The sequence below is a fragment of the Accipiter gentilis genome, chromosome 1, assembly GCF_929443795.1.
Source record: "Accipiter gentilis chromosome 1, bAccGen1.1, whole genome shotgun sequence".
In the NCBI taxonomy this organism is placed as follows: Eukaryota; Metazoa; Chordata; class Aves; order Accipitriformes; family Accipitridae; genus Astur; species Astur gentilis.
The window spans coordinates 47,440,414-47,458,135 of record NC_064880.1 but is presented as its reverse complement, the minus strand read 5'-3'; the positions used below and the strand labels follow the sequence as shown (position 1 = coordinate 47,458,135).

Sequence of the window (17,722 nt, the reverse complement as noted above, 5' to 3'; positions counted from 1 at the left end):
GTATGTCACTATACATGCTTTCAGCACAGGGAATGTTTTTTGTAATTATTTTGAATGCTACAAAACCTTGGGGGAAACGGAAATGGTGTATTTCTCCTTTTGGTTCCCTTGCTTGATATGCCAAGGACTGTAGTTAATTTGAAATGGCCTATAACACAGGATATGAATGACTGGGTAGATTAATTGGTTTAAAATACGGATAAGTTTAATGATAAATGTTTATCTGGAATTTTGATTCCTGGTAGTGTGTGTGTGTGTTCTATATGCAGCAGCAACTGTGGATGTACTGGGTCGGGCTAAAGGCCCATCTTTGGTCATCGCTGACTTTCTTTGTACCTTTCCTCTTAGTTTTTTTCTCCACTTTTAGATGAGGAAGCCTGCAGAGCCCACAAGATTCAAGGCATAGAGGTCGCCAGGGATTTATACAATATGTTCTTTTTTGCAAATTGCTATTGAGCACTGAATTGATACTTTTACAGATCTTTAACTGTAGATTCCACCTCCTGCAGTTAACAGCAAGTTCAGAAACTGTCACAATTAGGTAAACTTAGGGTTTTCCCTGTGCACAGTACTTTATATTTATATTATAATTAAAAAGAAGTCTGCCCTGAAAAATGACATTCTGTGTCAAGAGGGTTGGCCAGTAAATTAATTATACACTTACTATACAATTCTGTATTTGTATTAATTATACACTTCTTACTATCATGGGGAAAAGTTTCTTTTCAAGTAATTGAGATTTATATTAATCCTCAGGGTTCAAAATACAATCCCTTGTGCTAGTGTTTTCAATATTTGCAGTGTAGAGCAGTGTTTTCCAACAACTAATCCATAGAATTGTATTGCGTATTGTGTTTTTAAATGTATTAATTCATGAAGTCATGAATTACATGAATTACAGGGTTGATTGATAAGGTACATGTAGCAGAAATATTGCAACTTGAAGGGATATATTTGTCCAAAAAGTCTGGAAACTGCCAATATTGAATATATATAGTGAGAAGTGTAATGGATTTTTTCTCTCACATTTTTGAAGCTTTGGACGTTACTTTTAGTGAGCATCAGAAAATGTATTATGGGTCTCTGATTTTTGGACAGAGGAGTAAATGATGAGAATAAAGCTTTCATGTCCCTTCCAGAGAGCATCTGTCTGTCATGTAACCTTACCTTGAATTTGCAGAGGCGCTTCATTTTCCTTTGGAAGCAAATTTGTTTGGGGGTGTGCATGCAGACGCAGTTTCTGCTTGCATCAACACATACATGCAAGTCGCCTTCTTTATCAGGCTGTGACTCCATTCTCATTTGCCTGAAAATATTTTTAATTAAAGCTTTCTTATTTTATGAATTTAGAGATGTGATGACATTTCCCACTTGTCTTGGAACATGTTGGATTTGAAGGAAATCTTACTGTTTGTCTCCTATTTTTATCATATAGCTAGGATGCTTAGATATTTGGGTAAAACTTCCTCTAAAAAGTAGGTGTGCATGTGCTATATAGAGCCCATACAGTGCCTCCAGCCCTCCCCAGAATTTTTAAGTGATGCTGTCTTAGACGTTTTATGCATGTGCTGTACAGTGGATCTGGCCAAACACTATACATGTGTTTGCAGTGAGAAGTAGCTGTGGACATGCTATTGTACACCTGGAAAACTTTAAAACGTATGGAAAGATCACAGAATCCAAAGAAAACAAACTTTTTTCCAGGAAAGAGAGGTGTGCCATTAACGTGTGGGAACCTTACAGCTACAAATTCCACTTCTTTCTGTGTTCTTCTGTTTTTTATATAGCTGTGAATCTTTACTCTTTGAGGGTCTGCTTCAGCATGACATGTCACAGTTACTTCATTTTCATATCGTTGACGCCCAAGGAAATATTTTTCACTGATCAGATCTTTCTCCTCCCCGCCCCCTGTCTTTTCTTTGTAATGCACTTGCTGGAAGTGTTAGAAAAAGTAGGCTGGCTGCTGCTCTTTCTGGGGTGTTTGGAATTAAGATTTCTGAAAATTTTAGCTGTTGTTCGATACACCTGACTTACAAAGCTAATCAGTATTTGGCATTTGGAATATAAAACCTTCATTCTGTTTACCCTTCCACTTAATTTTAACTGAATATTTCTCAGATCATGTAATTTAAGGTTTTCTTTTCTACAATGTTGCGTCTTGAACGTAAAATAGAATCATTTCTTGTTGGCTCAGAATTGATTTACAATAGGGTTTTTTTTTTCCCCTAGCTATCAGATTTAGAATATTTCCCCTATTGTTACTCACAGCATTTGTTCTCCAACTAATGTTAGCCATAATAAGATAATTCCCACAAGGAAAAGGAATTACCATTCCTTTATTGATGTTTCAGAGAGCTATATCCACAGCCAGTACTGACTCTGAGGATTTGGTATGCACACATTTTGCTACAAAAAAGGAGGAATAATGATATTGTATATTGTTGATGATGTCATGCTTATATTTCTGTGTAAATTTTAGTTATTTTTTTACATTTTGTTAATATATTGAGAAGGGAGTTTAAAACTCAAATCAAGCATAGGTCTTGAGCATTGTTTTGCTTTTGCATTTCCTAGTGTTAATGCTTGCCATCTCCCTGATAAATAATCTTTTTCATTTGCCCCTTTAGCTTCTTCATGTCAATTACTATATATTCTTGGACAGTATAAATATAATTTAAGTGTACATGGTGTATTTTATTTTGACTGTTGCCACAAAGAATTTGCAAACCTTTTCTTGTTTATTAAAGAAGGCTAAAAAAGCCTGACCCAGCCACACTGAGAATGACTGTTTTAATTTCACCTGGGGTTGTAAATCAATATCCATCTACTATTCAGTTACTGCTTGCATTTCCCTAGGTAATAGTATAACACATGTAATGTCAATGCAGTTTGGCATTTGTCCTCATTAGTATGGCAAAGGACACTTTTTTGCAAGAGTAAGCAAGCATCATGCCATATTTCTGACATTTTCTGCAGAACAAAGACGGAAACATGTAATCAGTTTGTGTACAAAAGATGTGCAGCACATCTGATGTGGCGCCTCCAATGCTTTTATAAATGAAATCACTTGAAAGATTAGGCCGTGTGTAATTCTGTCATACACTGTTGATTAAAGTTGAAATGGGAAGCTAGGGGTGGTACAGTGTAGCTTTGAGTTCTAATTTATTTACTGATTTAATCGCTTATAATAAATAAATCATAAATATATTTAATAATGTCAACAGTTGAATTATAGGTCAATAGTAATATAGCAAATGGTACTTGTGATTATATACACATAATATATGTCCTTATAGATGCTTCCCTATACATTTCTAATCTCTCATAGATACATAATTTATTGCTTACCATTTCAAATCAAAGTACTGTATACATTAATTATACATTAGAATCCTGTTTTATAATTGTTACCTATTATGTATGGTTTGGTGGTTTGGTGTTTGGCCTTAAATAATTCATTTAACCCTAGAATACACATGCTTCTTAAAGATTGGTGAGAATGTTGTGGATACTTCAACTAGGTAGTAAGCCAGGGTTAGGAAAAACATATCAACTACACATCCCTCTGTGTTCAGGAGATTGGTGGCAAGTCTTGTTTTCAGACTTTACCACAAAGTGATAAGAAATGAAAGTTGGCAAGTGGCTGCTAGGCACTTGGTAGGTTTTGTGAAATGTATCGCTGGTCTCAATCCCCTACTAATTGGAGAAATGGCAGTCTCCCTAGAGAGACACTTCTGAGGGTGGATAAATACCATTTCAAATTATGTTTTATAGCTGTTTGATACTAAAACAATGTAGATGAATTCTGGGAAAATAGGAAGCACGAGTGATTTCAGAGTTTCAAGCAGACCCTTTGCAGGAGTCCTAAGGACACCTAAGATAAGTTCTCTGAGTTCATAGCCCCTCGGCTCTTGGGCCCCGGTGCCGCTGCCGTGGCATTCAGCACACCCTGTCTTTGTTATCTGTTTCTTGAAGAAGTGTTCTGCGCTGTGGATTTGCTTTGTCACAGCACTTCAGCACCAAAGATACAAGTTTAAACATTCATAAGATTTTTTATTTTTTTATTTTTTTTGTACTAATAATAGATCTTTATATCTCCATGTGAAGAGACTGTCTCCTACGTGAGTCAGACACTGGGCTGTCGGTTTGTTTTCTGACAGTGAAGTGCAATTAAAACTCTTGTCCCTTTTGAAGTTAGCTGGGGAGAGAGACCCTCTGGCTTCCCAGAAGCTCCCTCTAGACTGATTACATAAACTATTTATTACTTCGGAGAAAGCGTGATAGAGACATGGACTTTTTTTTTTAAAGTGTTTGTATTAGAAAAATCTCCATTATTATCTATATAAAAAGAATCCTTCAGGAGGAGAGGGGGGAAACCAGTCCTTTTTGGTTAAGTAACATGCTGCATAAGACTGGCTTTTAGTGACCTGACAGCCAGTGGGCCCAGGTGATGTGAGAGCTGCCGAGGGACCTGGAGGAGCGGGAGGCAGTGGAAAGTGTGTGGAGGTGGGGATGGGGAGCAGGGTGGTAGCAGAACCTGGCAGGCACTGGGGAGGATGGTGACCAGTCACCTGGACTGAAGAAGGGTCATTGTCAGGACCTGTGAGACAGATGGTGAGTTGCAGAGATGGGCAAAATTAATATTTAATAACACAGTCAGCTCAGTTTGGGCTAGCCATGACATCGCTTCTGCCAGCAGCATCTGTAGTGTTCCAGAAACATGTCCCTACCTCCTCAGCCAAGATGAACAAGGCTCAGCAGAGAAGTGCAACACCTTGAGACACCGGCTTCACCAGGAAGGGGAAAAGTGGCACGAAAAATGGGGTTCTGGTAATTCCTGGCTCCTCTGGGAGTGGGGAGGTGGTTCAGCCTTTGGCCGTTTCACAGAGGAAGCTAAGAGGGCAGAAGAGTGGAAAGAAACCTGCAGCTGTTGGGGGGCAGGAGAAGCAGCTTGTTCTGAGGTCACACTGGAATGAACTACCAAGGAGAGCCGGAGAGGAGGAGCGTACATAGATTTTATTCATAACATTATATGTGTTGTGACCACTAGGGAGGAACACTGAACATGCCTTCTTCCTCCTTTTTACTCAACACTTACCTTTTTACTCAATGCTGTACACGTCAGGTGAAATGAGAACATTTTTACCTCCCAGAAGTGGAAGTGAAAGGACTGTAATTAAAGGAGAGGGGGTGGAAGGGAGTTGGTAGAAACAATATATGGAATCAGGGCAAAGTTTTAGGGTCAGAATTAGTGAGATGCATTCTAGGAAAAAATTCGGAACACAAATCAGCTGAAATTTAGTTACTAGGCTGGGAATTGGGTTAAAATATCTCCACCTAATAAGCCAAGCACTGAAGCGTCCCCTGTGGCTTTTTTTTAGTTTCTACAATAGCTTCAGAAAGAGATCAAAGTCACAACATCATCATCAACAAATTTTCCTGAAGCCATAAGATTACTGCTGCTTTTGCTGAAATCCTTGAAAGCAGGGGCAGAACTGTTGTCACATTTTTGAAGATCCCTCTTCTGGGCTCGACCGATGGGGACAATGCGTTTTGATAAAGTGGAGGAAAGCTACATGCCGACTTCTATTATTCCTTTCCTAGGACTGAAAAAAGAGCATCCTAGGAAAGCTTTCTTTTGGGAAACTGTCACAGCATAAAATCTTGCACAAAATAAATCTTAAGTAGGGTTGTTGTAGCTATTAGAGTGCTGTGTAATGAGATTGCAGTCCAGGATGGGCACCTTGCTTTACGTACAGTGCTGTTTTATACACGAAGCCATCTAATAAGATATATGTGTCCTGTAATAGAGGTCTCGTGTACAGTGTAGTATAATGAGGCAAAGTGATGAAAAGAAATGGAAAAGGAAAGAGCGTTATTTACCATGCTGAGAAGGTCTTATCATATGGAAATGATCAGAATTTAAATTTTTATCATCTGTCACAATTTGCTGCTGCTTTAATTAAAATCACACCAAGGATGTGTAGAGCGAGCCTGGCTAGATGTGCTTCGTGCTCTTAATGACTGTCAGATGGGAAGGCAAGGGGTACAGAGAGGGCAGGACTGCGGGAAGATCCGGAGGGAGATGGTGCCAGATGGCCAGGCTTATTTTATTAATTTAGATCTCCATTACGGCTTCTCTTTTCTTCATTTCTCCAAAGGATGAGTTAGTTTAATGGGAATCATTTCACAGCCACAGTATGACGTGTTTAACTCTTCGGAGCCCGTAGCACTGCAGCAAAGTGCATGTGTCAGTCGTGTGTCCCGTCGTCGGCCGGAGGCCCCCGCTCCAGCGCAGGTGCTTTAGCCCACAGCAGCTCTCCCTCAGGTAATTTGTTGAGTCCCTCTTAGCAGGCGCTACCTACCATGGCATCCTGACTCGTAGGTCACCAGTGCAGCCAGCCGCTGCCCTAAACTGGTTCCAGCTTCTGATCCTTGGAGCAAAGTAGGGCCAAGGCAGCGTTTCGAGCCGTTTCTCTCCTGTTACCGCTTCACCTGCTCAGGCAACGCGGCGCCGGGGCTGTCCACGCTGCTGGGCTTTGCCACGGATTTTGGGCTCATCTCTTACAGCTGCAAAACCTTCCTCTTAGTAGCAAGTAGCCTCACTCTTCTTCCAGCTCTTGGTTGCCTGGACATTCAGAAAGCATAGCAAAGTACTGAGGAAAGTGAATTTTTAAAAGATTTTCATTCTCTTTGGGTTTGTCTGCATGCATCCGTGCGCTCAGTTACTGAGGTATCTGCCGCCTCCCCGTGGCTGTTGCGAAAAGCTGCAGACAACTGGAGATGGTGATTTTAGATATTATTTAGATTTAGGGGTTTAGAGATTAAAAAAAAGGAGTATCGTATTCTGAAAATCTGTTTGGCACAGTCTAAAGCAAGAAACTGCTGAGGCATTTGCATTAAGAGCAGGGATTTTTATTTTTTTCCTTTCAAGTGTCCACTGTGATAACAAAGGAGCTTTGATTTCTCAGGCCTTCTGCATCATCAGTGGTTACTGGATTACTATTAGAAACAAAATGAGTTTGTCTTCTGTGATTCTATGAAGAAAAACACCAAACATATGAAGAATTTCTAGTTCCTGAATCGCCTATAAAAAGCCTGTTGATTAATTCACTTTATGAGTTGATTCAGAAATCTGAATCACATTGAAGTCATTCTTGGATTCCAGTAAAGCGGCTCGACTAATTTTGATCACAACTTTACAGCTGGAACAAATGTCAAGATGCATTTCCACATAATGTGAGTTTAGTGGCACGTGCAGGGAGAAAACCTGAAATCAGCCCCAAAATCTATGGTACATGCTATGGCGAGAAAAAACCAAACCAGCTCAAAGTCGTGTGCCATGCAGAGGATGAAACCTTGCACTATAACAACACAAGTAATAAGGCATAACATTTTCAAGATTCTGAATTAATAATTGGACTTTAAACATCTGTATCAATAATTTTCAAATTCTCTTGTATTGGGATTCGTAGTTTTTTCCAAACTGTGAATTTGTAATTGTTTGCAGCTCCATCCCCAGGAATTTCATCGGTGTAGGAAAACTGAATTTTGTCAGCCCAAGGCTGACAGTAACATAGCTTTTGATAGAAAAGTAATTTATGCTGTCACCTCCACTGGGTCTACAATGTTCAGTTCTGTGCTAATGACGAAAGCTTGTGCTTTGCTGAGGAGGAAGACGAAGACAAGAGGTAGGGATGCCTGGGAGCCATCAGAAAGTTTTTGGAGAGTCTGTGGGTGATGATGAAATAAGAGATCTCATGTAGTCATTGAGCACTGGCAAGCGAGATGCAAGAGAAACACAGTGTTGAACTGCCGATTACTCCATTGAGCGCTCACCCAACACCCGTTGCCTGTGGAAAGCTGGGGCTAGCCACTGGCCGGTGCACGGCTGAGAGCCCGTCAAGGTTGCACACCCCTTTGCACTGCTCTTCTCATCTGCTCCTCACTCACCATTTAGTGAGTGAGGGGCTTTCATGCTCTTGAGAGCATCACAAGCAGGTTTGCTTGCCTTGCTTACAGTTACAAATGATTAAAGTAAAAACCAAACTCATGCATCTATGGAAGGTCGCTTTCTGTAGGACAGTGGGAATGGCACTCTGGCTGCTAACTCGGCAGGTTGGGGTAGACATGACTAGGTTGATGGAGCATATCATTCTGCTTCAGATTATTCTGAAGTCTTACACGTGTTGTATATTAAATATTAGGTAAAATATGTAAGAAAAGATTAGATTAAAATCTCAAGACCAATCCGAATTTGTCAGGCTATGAAAATTAAGTCTTTGGGCATGGTAAATATACATTTTTGAGAAAGACGCACAAAATTTGGAGGCATGAATTTGACAAGGATCTCAAATTTCAAGTGGTTTTTGCAAAGCTTATCCAGACTTTTGGAGCTTTGTTATCATTTCTTAGATCTTCTGAAAGCTCCCAGCTTTCCTTGCTAGGCTGACAGCAAGCAAATATGCCCAGTCCTTCCCTAGCACTCCAAAACTGCCTGGGTATTTTCTAGTTGTTTTGTTAGAATAATTTTACAAATCCTTTTTATCTTACCTTTACCCAGTGCTTGAGTTCTGTGTTCTCACTGCTTCTATTTTATACTCTTCCCCTCAGTGCATTTTGTCTTAATATTCAATATCATACTAGGACTAGAGAGAATGAGCTCATGACTGAGAGTGAATGAAGTAGATGTTAAAAATTATATGACATAAAAAATTGTATAAAAATATATTGAATGATTTATTTAGGGATGCAAGTACATTATACCAGTAATCTAATTCCCAGTATCTTCCTAAGCAGCTTTCAAAACCATTTTTTGATTTCTTTGGGTTTTGAATTGCTGCTAAAATAATGAAAATGGATGGAGCTGATGATGAATCATCATGACAATATTTACTATCAACAGGGATTTTTGCCAGTGTTTTAATCAGTAACAGGCACTGACCCAATGGCACTGGCCCACTTAGACCTGCAGATTAAAAAAAAAAAAAAAAAAAAAAATTCTTGCTATTTCCTTTATTTGTACTTATGTTGCAACAGCTTAAGTTAAAGCTTCTACTAAGAGTAGTAACTTGATCTATTTCAAACTTCTGTGGCTAGATGGCAGGCAAGCATGCTAAGAGCTCGCTTGGGTTTTTCTGCATAGCCCATGGGCTGATGTACCTCTGGGGAGAAGGCACAGGGACTCCCTTTAGGCACTTTATTGCAATGCGGGTGTTTTGGCGCCCAGAAGTGTTTCTTCCCACGCCAGCCAAACACAAAATAGTAAGCAGAAAGAGGTAGGTGCCTCCAGATGACCTTTTAGAGAATGTGTGTTAAACAATAATTAGTTACTCTTATTTGCCTTACATAAACATGCAGCTTTCTGTTGAGGGAGCCTAGGGAGCCTGTGTTACACATTCAAATTAAGAAATGTGGATATTTCTGTAGCTGCAAAATGAAAGTCCAAGGAAAATCTGTTTTCTAAGAAAGAGCTAAACGTGACTTTGCACATCAGTATCAAAACTCTTGCGGATGTAGCTTGGACCAGACTTTACCTTAGAAGAAGGAAACCAAACGAAACCAAAGCAAGTGCAGAATCAGAAACAATATTAAATGGTTATTTCTCACACCAAAAGTCAACAAAGGTCTGGTAAGTGGGATTCTACTCTCAAGCCTTTATTCTGCATGTGGGGACTTCATTACTGATTGCATTAGACACTAGATTAGTAGGCAGTCTGCAGTAAGCCCTGCAGGTATGTAACCTGTTGATTCTGAGGAGTTTGGGTCAGTTCAAAATTTGTTGCTTGGAACTGTCATTAATTATGTTTGCAAAAGCAATTACAGACAGCAGTATAAGCAAAATAAGCACCAGCTGTTTTGAAAGTCATAACTCAGGAAATCTTTTTCTCAGGTTGTATACTTAAGTGGCACAAATAATTGCGCAATAACTAGTACTATTTGTCATTTAATATATGGGGCATGACCAGAAGATATACTAATGCCTGACATCTTTTCTTTCAGGATGACTTTCTGTATAGCGTCTCCGTTTTAAGTGGAATACTTTGCACTGTCTTGGCAGTAATCAAATTTATGCTGGGAAAGGTCCTTACAAGCAGAGCGCTGATAACTGATGGTGAGTGTGAAGTTGATCCTGCTGCATTTATGGACTCTTCCAGGGAATGTTGTAGACACAGAGGATACAAGTGACCCCCACACGAGGGCAACTGTGAAAGAGTATTGAAATAAGGCAGCCACTGGGAAACGGGGAAAAAACCCAGAACAGCCTGTGGTACCACCAGCCTTTTGTATAGATAACTCAGCTGAAATGGGTATGTCTGGTGGAGGTCAAAGTTAATGTATGGATAGTAAGCAATAATGGAGAGTTAGAGGTAGAGCACATAATAAATTAGGTGTGGACTAGTCAGAGGTTAGACTACAGAGGAGGGTTATGACACCAATTTATGTAGCTTTGGTTAAGTCACATCTATCCTTACTGCCTATGCCCAGTAAACAATTCCATCCCCATGGTTAAAATGAAGCAAGTCTGTTGCAGAAAATGCCTCCCTGCCTTGAGCAGGAATCAAAACCATCATTCATACATACCCCCTGTAGACTTAATTTGCCACTGTAGTGCTTTTCGTGCCACTCAGCAGAGCCGGGGGAGAATCGCATGTGTAAAACAAAGCCTTTGACTGCCTCCTGCCCCGCACTCCTCTGGCCCTGCCGGAGTTCCGCACAAGGTGACTCTTGTCCACTATATCCTTAGAAGACCTCACTGCCAGTATTCTGTTGACACAGGCATGTAGGGCCTGACTATTGCTGGTTTCAAAGATATGTTTAAAGGCGTGTTTTAAAGTAGGTCCAGATATGCCTCTTACTGACAAGGCTCAAGCTTGTGAATCTTCAGAAAGCCACAGGGATCTACTCTGCAAACAAGTGAGGCCACAGTCATGGCAGAGATTTCACAGTGCCCTGAGAATCTCTACCAGTTTTTATCTGCAAGCACAGGACAGTTTGAAATACTCTGTAAACATACACGGTAGAGTCTTAATGGTTCATGGATTGGGGTACGTAAATTATTTTACTCTGCTGAAGATTTCCCTTTAAGGAAATCCAATTTTCAGCTTACTCTAGAAATACATACAATTGCTTTATTTTAAGTAATTTAAACATACTCAATTTTTTTTTGGTGATGTGTGATAACACATATTATGAGTATTTATATTTTATGTCATCCTGCTTATATAAATGCTCCATGAGTATTTATATTTTAAATAGAAAATAAGCAAAAAAGTATTCAAAACAGCAGTGCGGGGGTTACAACTAAGCTGCTGCCTCCCTGCATTTGTGATTCTCTCCCAACAGACCATGCTGTTCAGTGATCTTATTCTTTACTATGGACTCTACCACCCTAAACATTTTGAAACAAAAAGATCTCCAACCTGCAAAAAGGATTCTGGAAAGGATCCTGGGAACTACAGACCAGTGAGTCTGACTGCCTTCGCTGTCAGAGTGTAAGTGGGCCCTGTCAACTGTTTCAGAACTGTGTCTAGGCAGGCAAATGATTAACCCTTCCTTTAAAAAAATGTAGCTTGTTTTTGAAACAGAGCAGTTTTTTCAAACAAAACATTAGCTGAAAAATTCCTGAATAGCTCTGAATTGGTCTCCTGTATGACACAGAAATCTCTTCCCCTATAATTACATCCTCGTGCTAATTATATTGCTTCTGAGCTGGAGATTGCTCATTCTTTGATTAAAAAAAAATAGGGAATAAAGTACACAATTACCTCGGTCTGGTTTTTCTCTCTCCTTTCCCCCCTTCTGAACTACTTTAGAAAAAGTAGGAGGCTGCTCTTACCATGTGTGGTTAAATATCTTCTTTCACAAGATATATTTATATATATACTTGATTTATTAACAAGCAGGAGGAGACAATGTGATTCAGCAGCTGAGACAGATTTAGCACTCCCTTGCATATCTTTTTTTAGTGTTTTCTGTTTCCTGCTAATTTACCTCCTGTGATCACTGGCTGTAGACCAACAAACTGTTTTGAGTAACAAGAGCATACATTTTTCTTCCTGAAAAAGAGGTTTATTTTCAAAACAGCAAGTTCTCTCTCATAGATGTCAACCTCTATTAACTATTTTTTTGAAGAATAATTTTGTTTTACAGTAGGGCTTGACAATAATATCTCTTTATAGCCTAAATGTATGAACCCTAATGAGGCAAAACATTATTTGTACAATTTGTTTGTAGCAAAAGCTCATGGACTTTTGGATATTAGAACCAGCCATTTCCTGTCTCGAATTTTGTAACCTCTCAGAGAACAAATGCAGAGATGTAACAGTTGGATGATGTCAGCCAACCTTCCTGTAGGTTTTAAAGACCTGTTTCCCTCCCAGAATTAGCCACCTGTTTTTTCCTGTGCTAGCCTTACGCACAGAACTTGGTATCTGGATTAAAACCTGCAGCCATTACATGATTTCCTGCCACACCAGCAAAGAAAGGTTTGACTGAATGACAGTCAGGAAGAGAAAAGTTTCCTTTGTAAGTAGCTTTTAGATCATTTGGAACCATCAGCCAATAATGGCAATAAAATGTATTATTCCTGCCTTTTGCAAATCATGCTGATGGATTCTGACTTAAGCTGGAGCAGGGGAAGTAACACTTTCTAAAATTTACAGTTAATTTATACTTAATATTCTTTATATATTCTTTATACACACACACGCTACACTTCATTGACATGTATTAGCAGTATAAGTTCTATTGCCTGGGAATTAAAAAAGGATCAGGATTCTTCTAGACTACAGTGTTGACAGAGTGATCATGTCTATATTGGTTCAGCTATGCTGGTATAATTAATCCAATAATCAGGCATTTACATGCAACGCCTGTGATACCAATTGTAGAATGCACTGCCACAGTCCAAAAAATCCCCAACCCCCTTTTCTTTGCAGGACTGGAGGCCTGAAACCTTTATATGCCCCGTTCTGCCACAGACTTGCTAAGTAACACGTGCTTTTCCGTGCTGGGGTTTCCTTTGCATTTAAGTACCTACTGATAGGGATCTGGTGAATCTTAATCAAAATATTGATGGTTTATACAAGTATTTCAGCTGGATACCTAGGAAAGGTCAATTTTAAGCTACATTTTTCAGAAAGACTTAACGTGATTTAGGTGAGGAGTGGCTGCGAGAGGCCTGGATCAAAGGAGGCATTCAGGAATAAGTGTCATGTTATGTCGTTGTTGGCAGTCGTGTGGAATTGGAAAAAAACTGGCTAAGTACTGTAAGCAGCAGCTGACTGGAGTTGACTCACCAGGCAATATAGAGTATTTCAAGTTCAATTTTTCATTGGTTAACTAGGTTAAGTATTATATGTATCCACAAAATGAATGCATTATCAGTGACTTTTTTTCTTTTTTTTTTTTCTTGGTAGAACAACAGTGATGTCTTTTGGGTTATTGAGGAAAAAAAAAATCAGAAAAAGGAATTTGGGGGGAAAAAAATGAACACAAGGAATGACTTAAAGAACCCCAAAGCAATAACCAATCAAACAAGAGCTGAAGGCAAAATGGGATTAATTATTCCAAAAGCTCTAGGAGAATTTTGAAAGGACAATCACAGAGGCAAAGAGAAAGGGTTTAAAAAAGAAAGAGGACTCTAAAAGGATGTTCATAAAAATTGTGAATAATAGATAGGAAGCTCCTGTGATATAAGGCATAAATGGAGAATACTCCTAGGATTATCCTGTATGTCTTCCCTAATGCATTCAGCAGTGTATGTAGCTCTAAGCTATAGTGCCAAATACATGTAAATAAATATATAGGATGGGGTCAAAATCTTTAAGAGAAGGTCTTTGATACATTGCTGTCCAAAACCATTTTCCTTTTCATGAGCTCCTCACGTATACTGGACTCCAGTTTGCTCCTTTTGAGAGAAAGTGAGAGCCTTTTGGGTACCTTACAAAGTGGCCTTTGAAGTTCTAACTGGGGACATTTGTACATGCAGCAATGCTACATATATTATGAAGAGGTTCTTTGGAAGATAACTGGGCTACAGCAGTCATACTCAGGGCTGCAGCCAGCCAGCCACTATTTTACAGCTCAGAGATACTTCATTCATGACGATACGCTACAAGAGAGCTAAGTGCTTGACTGTCGGAGTCAATGTGGAGCAGGTCCAGTATTTTGAAGGAATATTGCTGTTTGGAAAATGAGCATCAAGAGGTGAAAGCCCCATCAAATAAACAGCAGCTAGAATTGGAATTTGGAACAAAACAGAGAATGAAAAACTCAGGACTGACCAAATCAAGATGATAGTACAGCAAAATGAATGTAAAGTTATTTATCTCGGACATGACAACTGACAGAGGTCTTGCAATGCACTGGTCAGACACCAAATGGTCTGTCTTTGATTTGTTGAAGAGAAGCGTGGCAAAGACCTCTGGCTAACTGTCTGAACAAATCGCCCTGCCTCCTCCTTAATGCAGTGCAGTAGCCCATAGGTGCTACTGTGTAACGTCTCACAAGGGTCTGTGCGCCTCTCTGGTGGTATTGATATAACAATGTCTTCTCTCCCTACAGATTACTGCTGCTTAGGCAAGACAGTTAACCAAATCTCAAGAAATTTGCTTTCTTCCTCTTTCCCCCCCACCCCCCATTTCTAGGTTTCAACTCTCTTGTAGGTGGAATAATGGGATTTTCCATCCTTCTTAGTGCAGAAGTTTTTAAACACAATTCTTCTGTCTGGTATCTGGATGGCAGTATAGGAGTTTTAATTGGACTTACAATATTTGCCTATGGAATCAAGTGAGTATCTCCTGCTAGCAGGTATTTCAGTATGTATAGCAGATGGGCTGTCTGTTTAATGTAATAAGCCATAGCTCTTAAAGGCTTATATAACTCCAGTAAAATCAGTCACTGGAATTTATTAGGCTAGCCACTAATACTGAAGTAGAGTGTGTGGAAAGGGATAAAAGATTGTGTGTCTCACATCAGTTGGAAAGAAGCCAGGACTTAAGAAGAAATTGGAATAATTTTAGAAGACTTTTGTATTCCTGAATTTGGAAATAGAAGGTTTGAAACATTTGAAAAATAACCACAAATCTTGGATAAAATCAGTCCCTGTTGCTTTTATGGCACATTTCTAAGCACTGTTTTTTTCCAGAGAAAGTCCAAGTTAAAGGTAAGGTGCCCAAGTTTAAAGAATGATCTTGCTAGTGATTCCCTTCCTAGCCCTACCCTATAGCAACTTCTGAACTGAAGGTTAGCCAGTCATGTTTCAAATGTTGTTTCTATTGAATTTTAAGATGCTTTCTTGATTCACGACACCAGAAATAGAATAAAATCAAATGAAACTCTGCCACACGCTTTATGGCTGCCACAGTCTCCCTTGGCTGCATGGAATCTAGCTAAGCATTTTCTGTTTTATCCCCCTTTCTGCCATAAGAGGAAGGGGGAGATGTAGCATCTTAGTGAATTGGAATCACGCCTGTTAAGAAGCAGACCTTGGCCAGGCTGCAGTAAGCCGTCATCTGGAAGCTGTGTGTTTGTTTTTTTAAACTTGGAAAGTTAAATTACCATTTTAATGGGGAATACCATTCTTGGAAAAATCACTATAATTACTATTTCCATTGTAAAACTAACTGTTCTGGAAAACTGTAGAGGCAAATCTATATAAAAGTATTTATTTAAACATACCAAACAGCATTAGGAACATTTTGTACAGCCACTGAAACTCATGATACATACATGCCCTCAGTCCCCTCGACAGCGCGCTCAGCCATTGTGTCACCAAGACACAATGAAGGCTAATGAAGGATAAAACTAAATTCTGTTTTGGCAACTATCCAATTTCACAGTTTGTGAAACTACTGCTATTCTCCTCTACTGTTAGATACCTTCTTCCAGCAGCCTGGTGTGAAACAGGTTGCTACAACAGTCCCTTTCCCACTAATCCCTCCATGGGATCTCCAGCCAAAAATGACTGCTGCTCTGTATTTCCATTTCTTAGTGCAGCCCTGCATCCCAGCTTCCTAAAGGACAGCCCCTCTCCACGCAGTTTGTTTTACACTCCCTTTTGGGCAGAATTAATTGTGGGGCAGAATTAATCCTGATCAGGAGAAAGCAAGATAAGGCTGTTACTAGCTCTGAGTTCTTTCTAATTCATAAAATAAGTTAATATAAGTAAACAGAACACCCCCGTTCCAGGGCTTTCCTCTGTCTCTGCATCAACACTCCTGTGCTTTCCTCTGCAGGTTGCTTATTGATATGATACCCCGTGTAAGGCAAACGCGCCATTATGAAATGTTTGAGTGAAGATCACACCCTCTTCTGTGTCAGGACTGTAAAACTACAGCATCGTACATTTTGGCAAGTGGTGCCAATGGTATTTTACTAAATATGCAGTTTGTTTCCCGTGGTCTGTTTTTGTTGACGTTTGTTTTAATGGGAAATCTCTCTGTAAAACTGGCATATGTGCACACTGCTTGCAATTCAGCAAAACAGCAGCATTTTTTTTTTTTTTTTCAAGTATGCTATTGATTCCTGTGACAATAGAAAACATGCGGTTTGCAGTTTTAACCCAGCTGTCATGTTGTATATTCCAGAGTGAAAGTGTTCTTAATGGTGTGATAAGCCTGTGGGTAAAGAAGTGCCAGTTTCAGATCATGTTTTCCGCCCTCCCTCCCCCCGGCCTGTACTTTCCCAAACACATGCTGTAACAGAAGTACAATCCTTACTAACCTCTTCGGCTAACAGAGTATCCTATGTAGAGCCTGGACACCAAGAGCTTGTGTTGCTTAAAACACTTAAGTAGCTACTTCCTCCCCCACCATTCAAACAGATGCACAGAAAGAGCAGGTACAAACCATTCTGTGCTCAGAGAGATACTTCATTTTAATCCTAAATTAACTGAAACTATACCTCTTCAACATAAATTCCGTTTTTTCTTAACGAGACACTGTTCATAGCTTTGCATGGACCAAACAAGCACACACAGTATTACTGTACAGACCAAAGCCAAAAAGTCGTGCAAGGAAGAGGAGCTGCTTGAGGAATGGGATCCTCATCTTCTATTATACTACATGCAGATAAACCAGCATGTGTGACTTTGTGGTTGCTCTGTAGTCTGATGACGGCACAGCAGTGGCTCAATCTGGTGGTGAGATACAGATCTATTTATTAGATTTAGATTGTCCTGTAAAGTGTTGCTCACCTTCCATCACGCATCTTATATATTACTTAATAGCAGGTTAAATTATAAAAGAATCTTGATGTATAATCAATAAAACTGGTATCTATTTTATACAGTATCTGTAAGTAACATTTGAAAACTATTTCCAGAATGTATCATAGAACAAAGTCTTCCTGTATAGCAGCCTATTAAACTGGATTCTCTGGCTGTATCTATTTTCTCTTTATTTTATATATTCCAGGTTGGTTTTCACAACACAGAACCAGTATTGTTGCTTCTGTTTATCACAGGTGGATAAAAAATAGACAGTCCACTGTTATGTTTGAAATAGGACCACGGTAAGTAGCCAAGGAGCTAGAAATGCCCATTTCTAGCTACATCACAATAGACTACATAAGCTAGAGTAGATGTACAATTAGGCTGTTCAGTGATGTACAGTGGGGACACTGATTTTCTTACTGGTACTTTGTGATCCTAAAACCGTATTTCCCATCATATGTCACTTAGCAAGTTCTCAGCCAGATCCTTAAGGATCTTTAGTAA

The 17,722-nt window shown here is 39.5% G+C and overlaps 1 protein-coding gene across 2 annotated transcripts in view; it reads left to right on the top strand.

Moving 5' to 3' along the window:
- The window catches only part of TMEM163 (transmembrane protein 163), a 103,715-nt gene extending 87,056 nt beyond the window's left edge, over window positions 1–16,659 (top strand). For both annotated transcript variants that reach the window (XM_049826483.1, XM_049826386.1), the window contains 3 exons: window positions 10,003–10,114; window positions 14,652–14,793; window positions 16,242–16,659. In XM_049826483.1, coding sequence (XP_049682440.1) covers window positions 10,003–10,114; window positions 14,652–14,793; window positions 16,242–16,302 — 315 coding nt within the window. In that variant the 3' untranslated portion in view covers window positions 16,303–16,659. The remainder of the gene's footprint in view (window positions 1–10,002; window positions 10,115–14,651; window positions 14,794–16,241) is intronic.
- The last annotated feature ends 1,063 nt before the right edge of the window (window positions 16,660–17,722 follow it).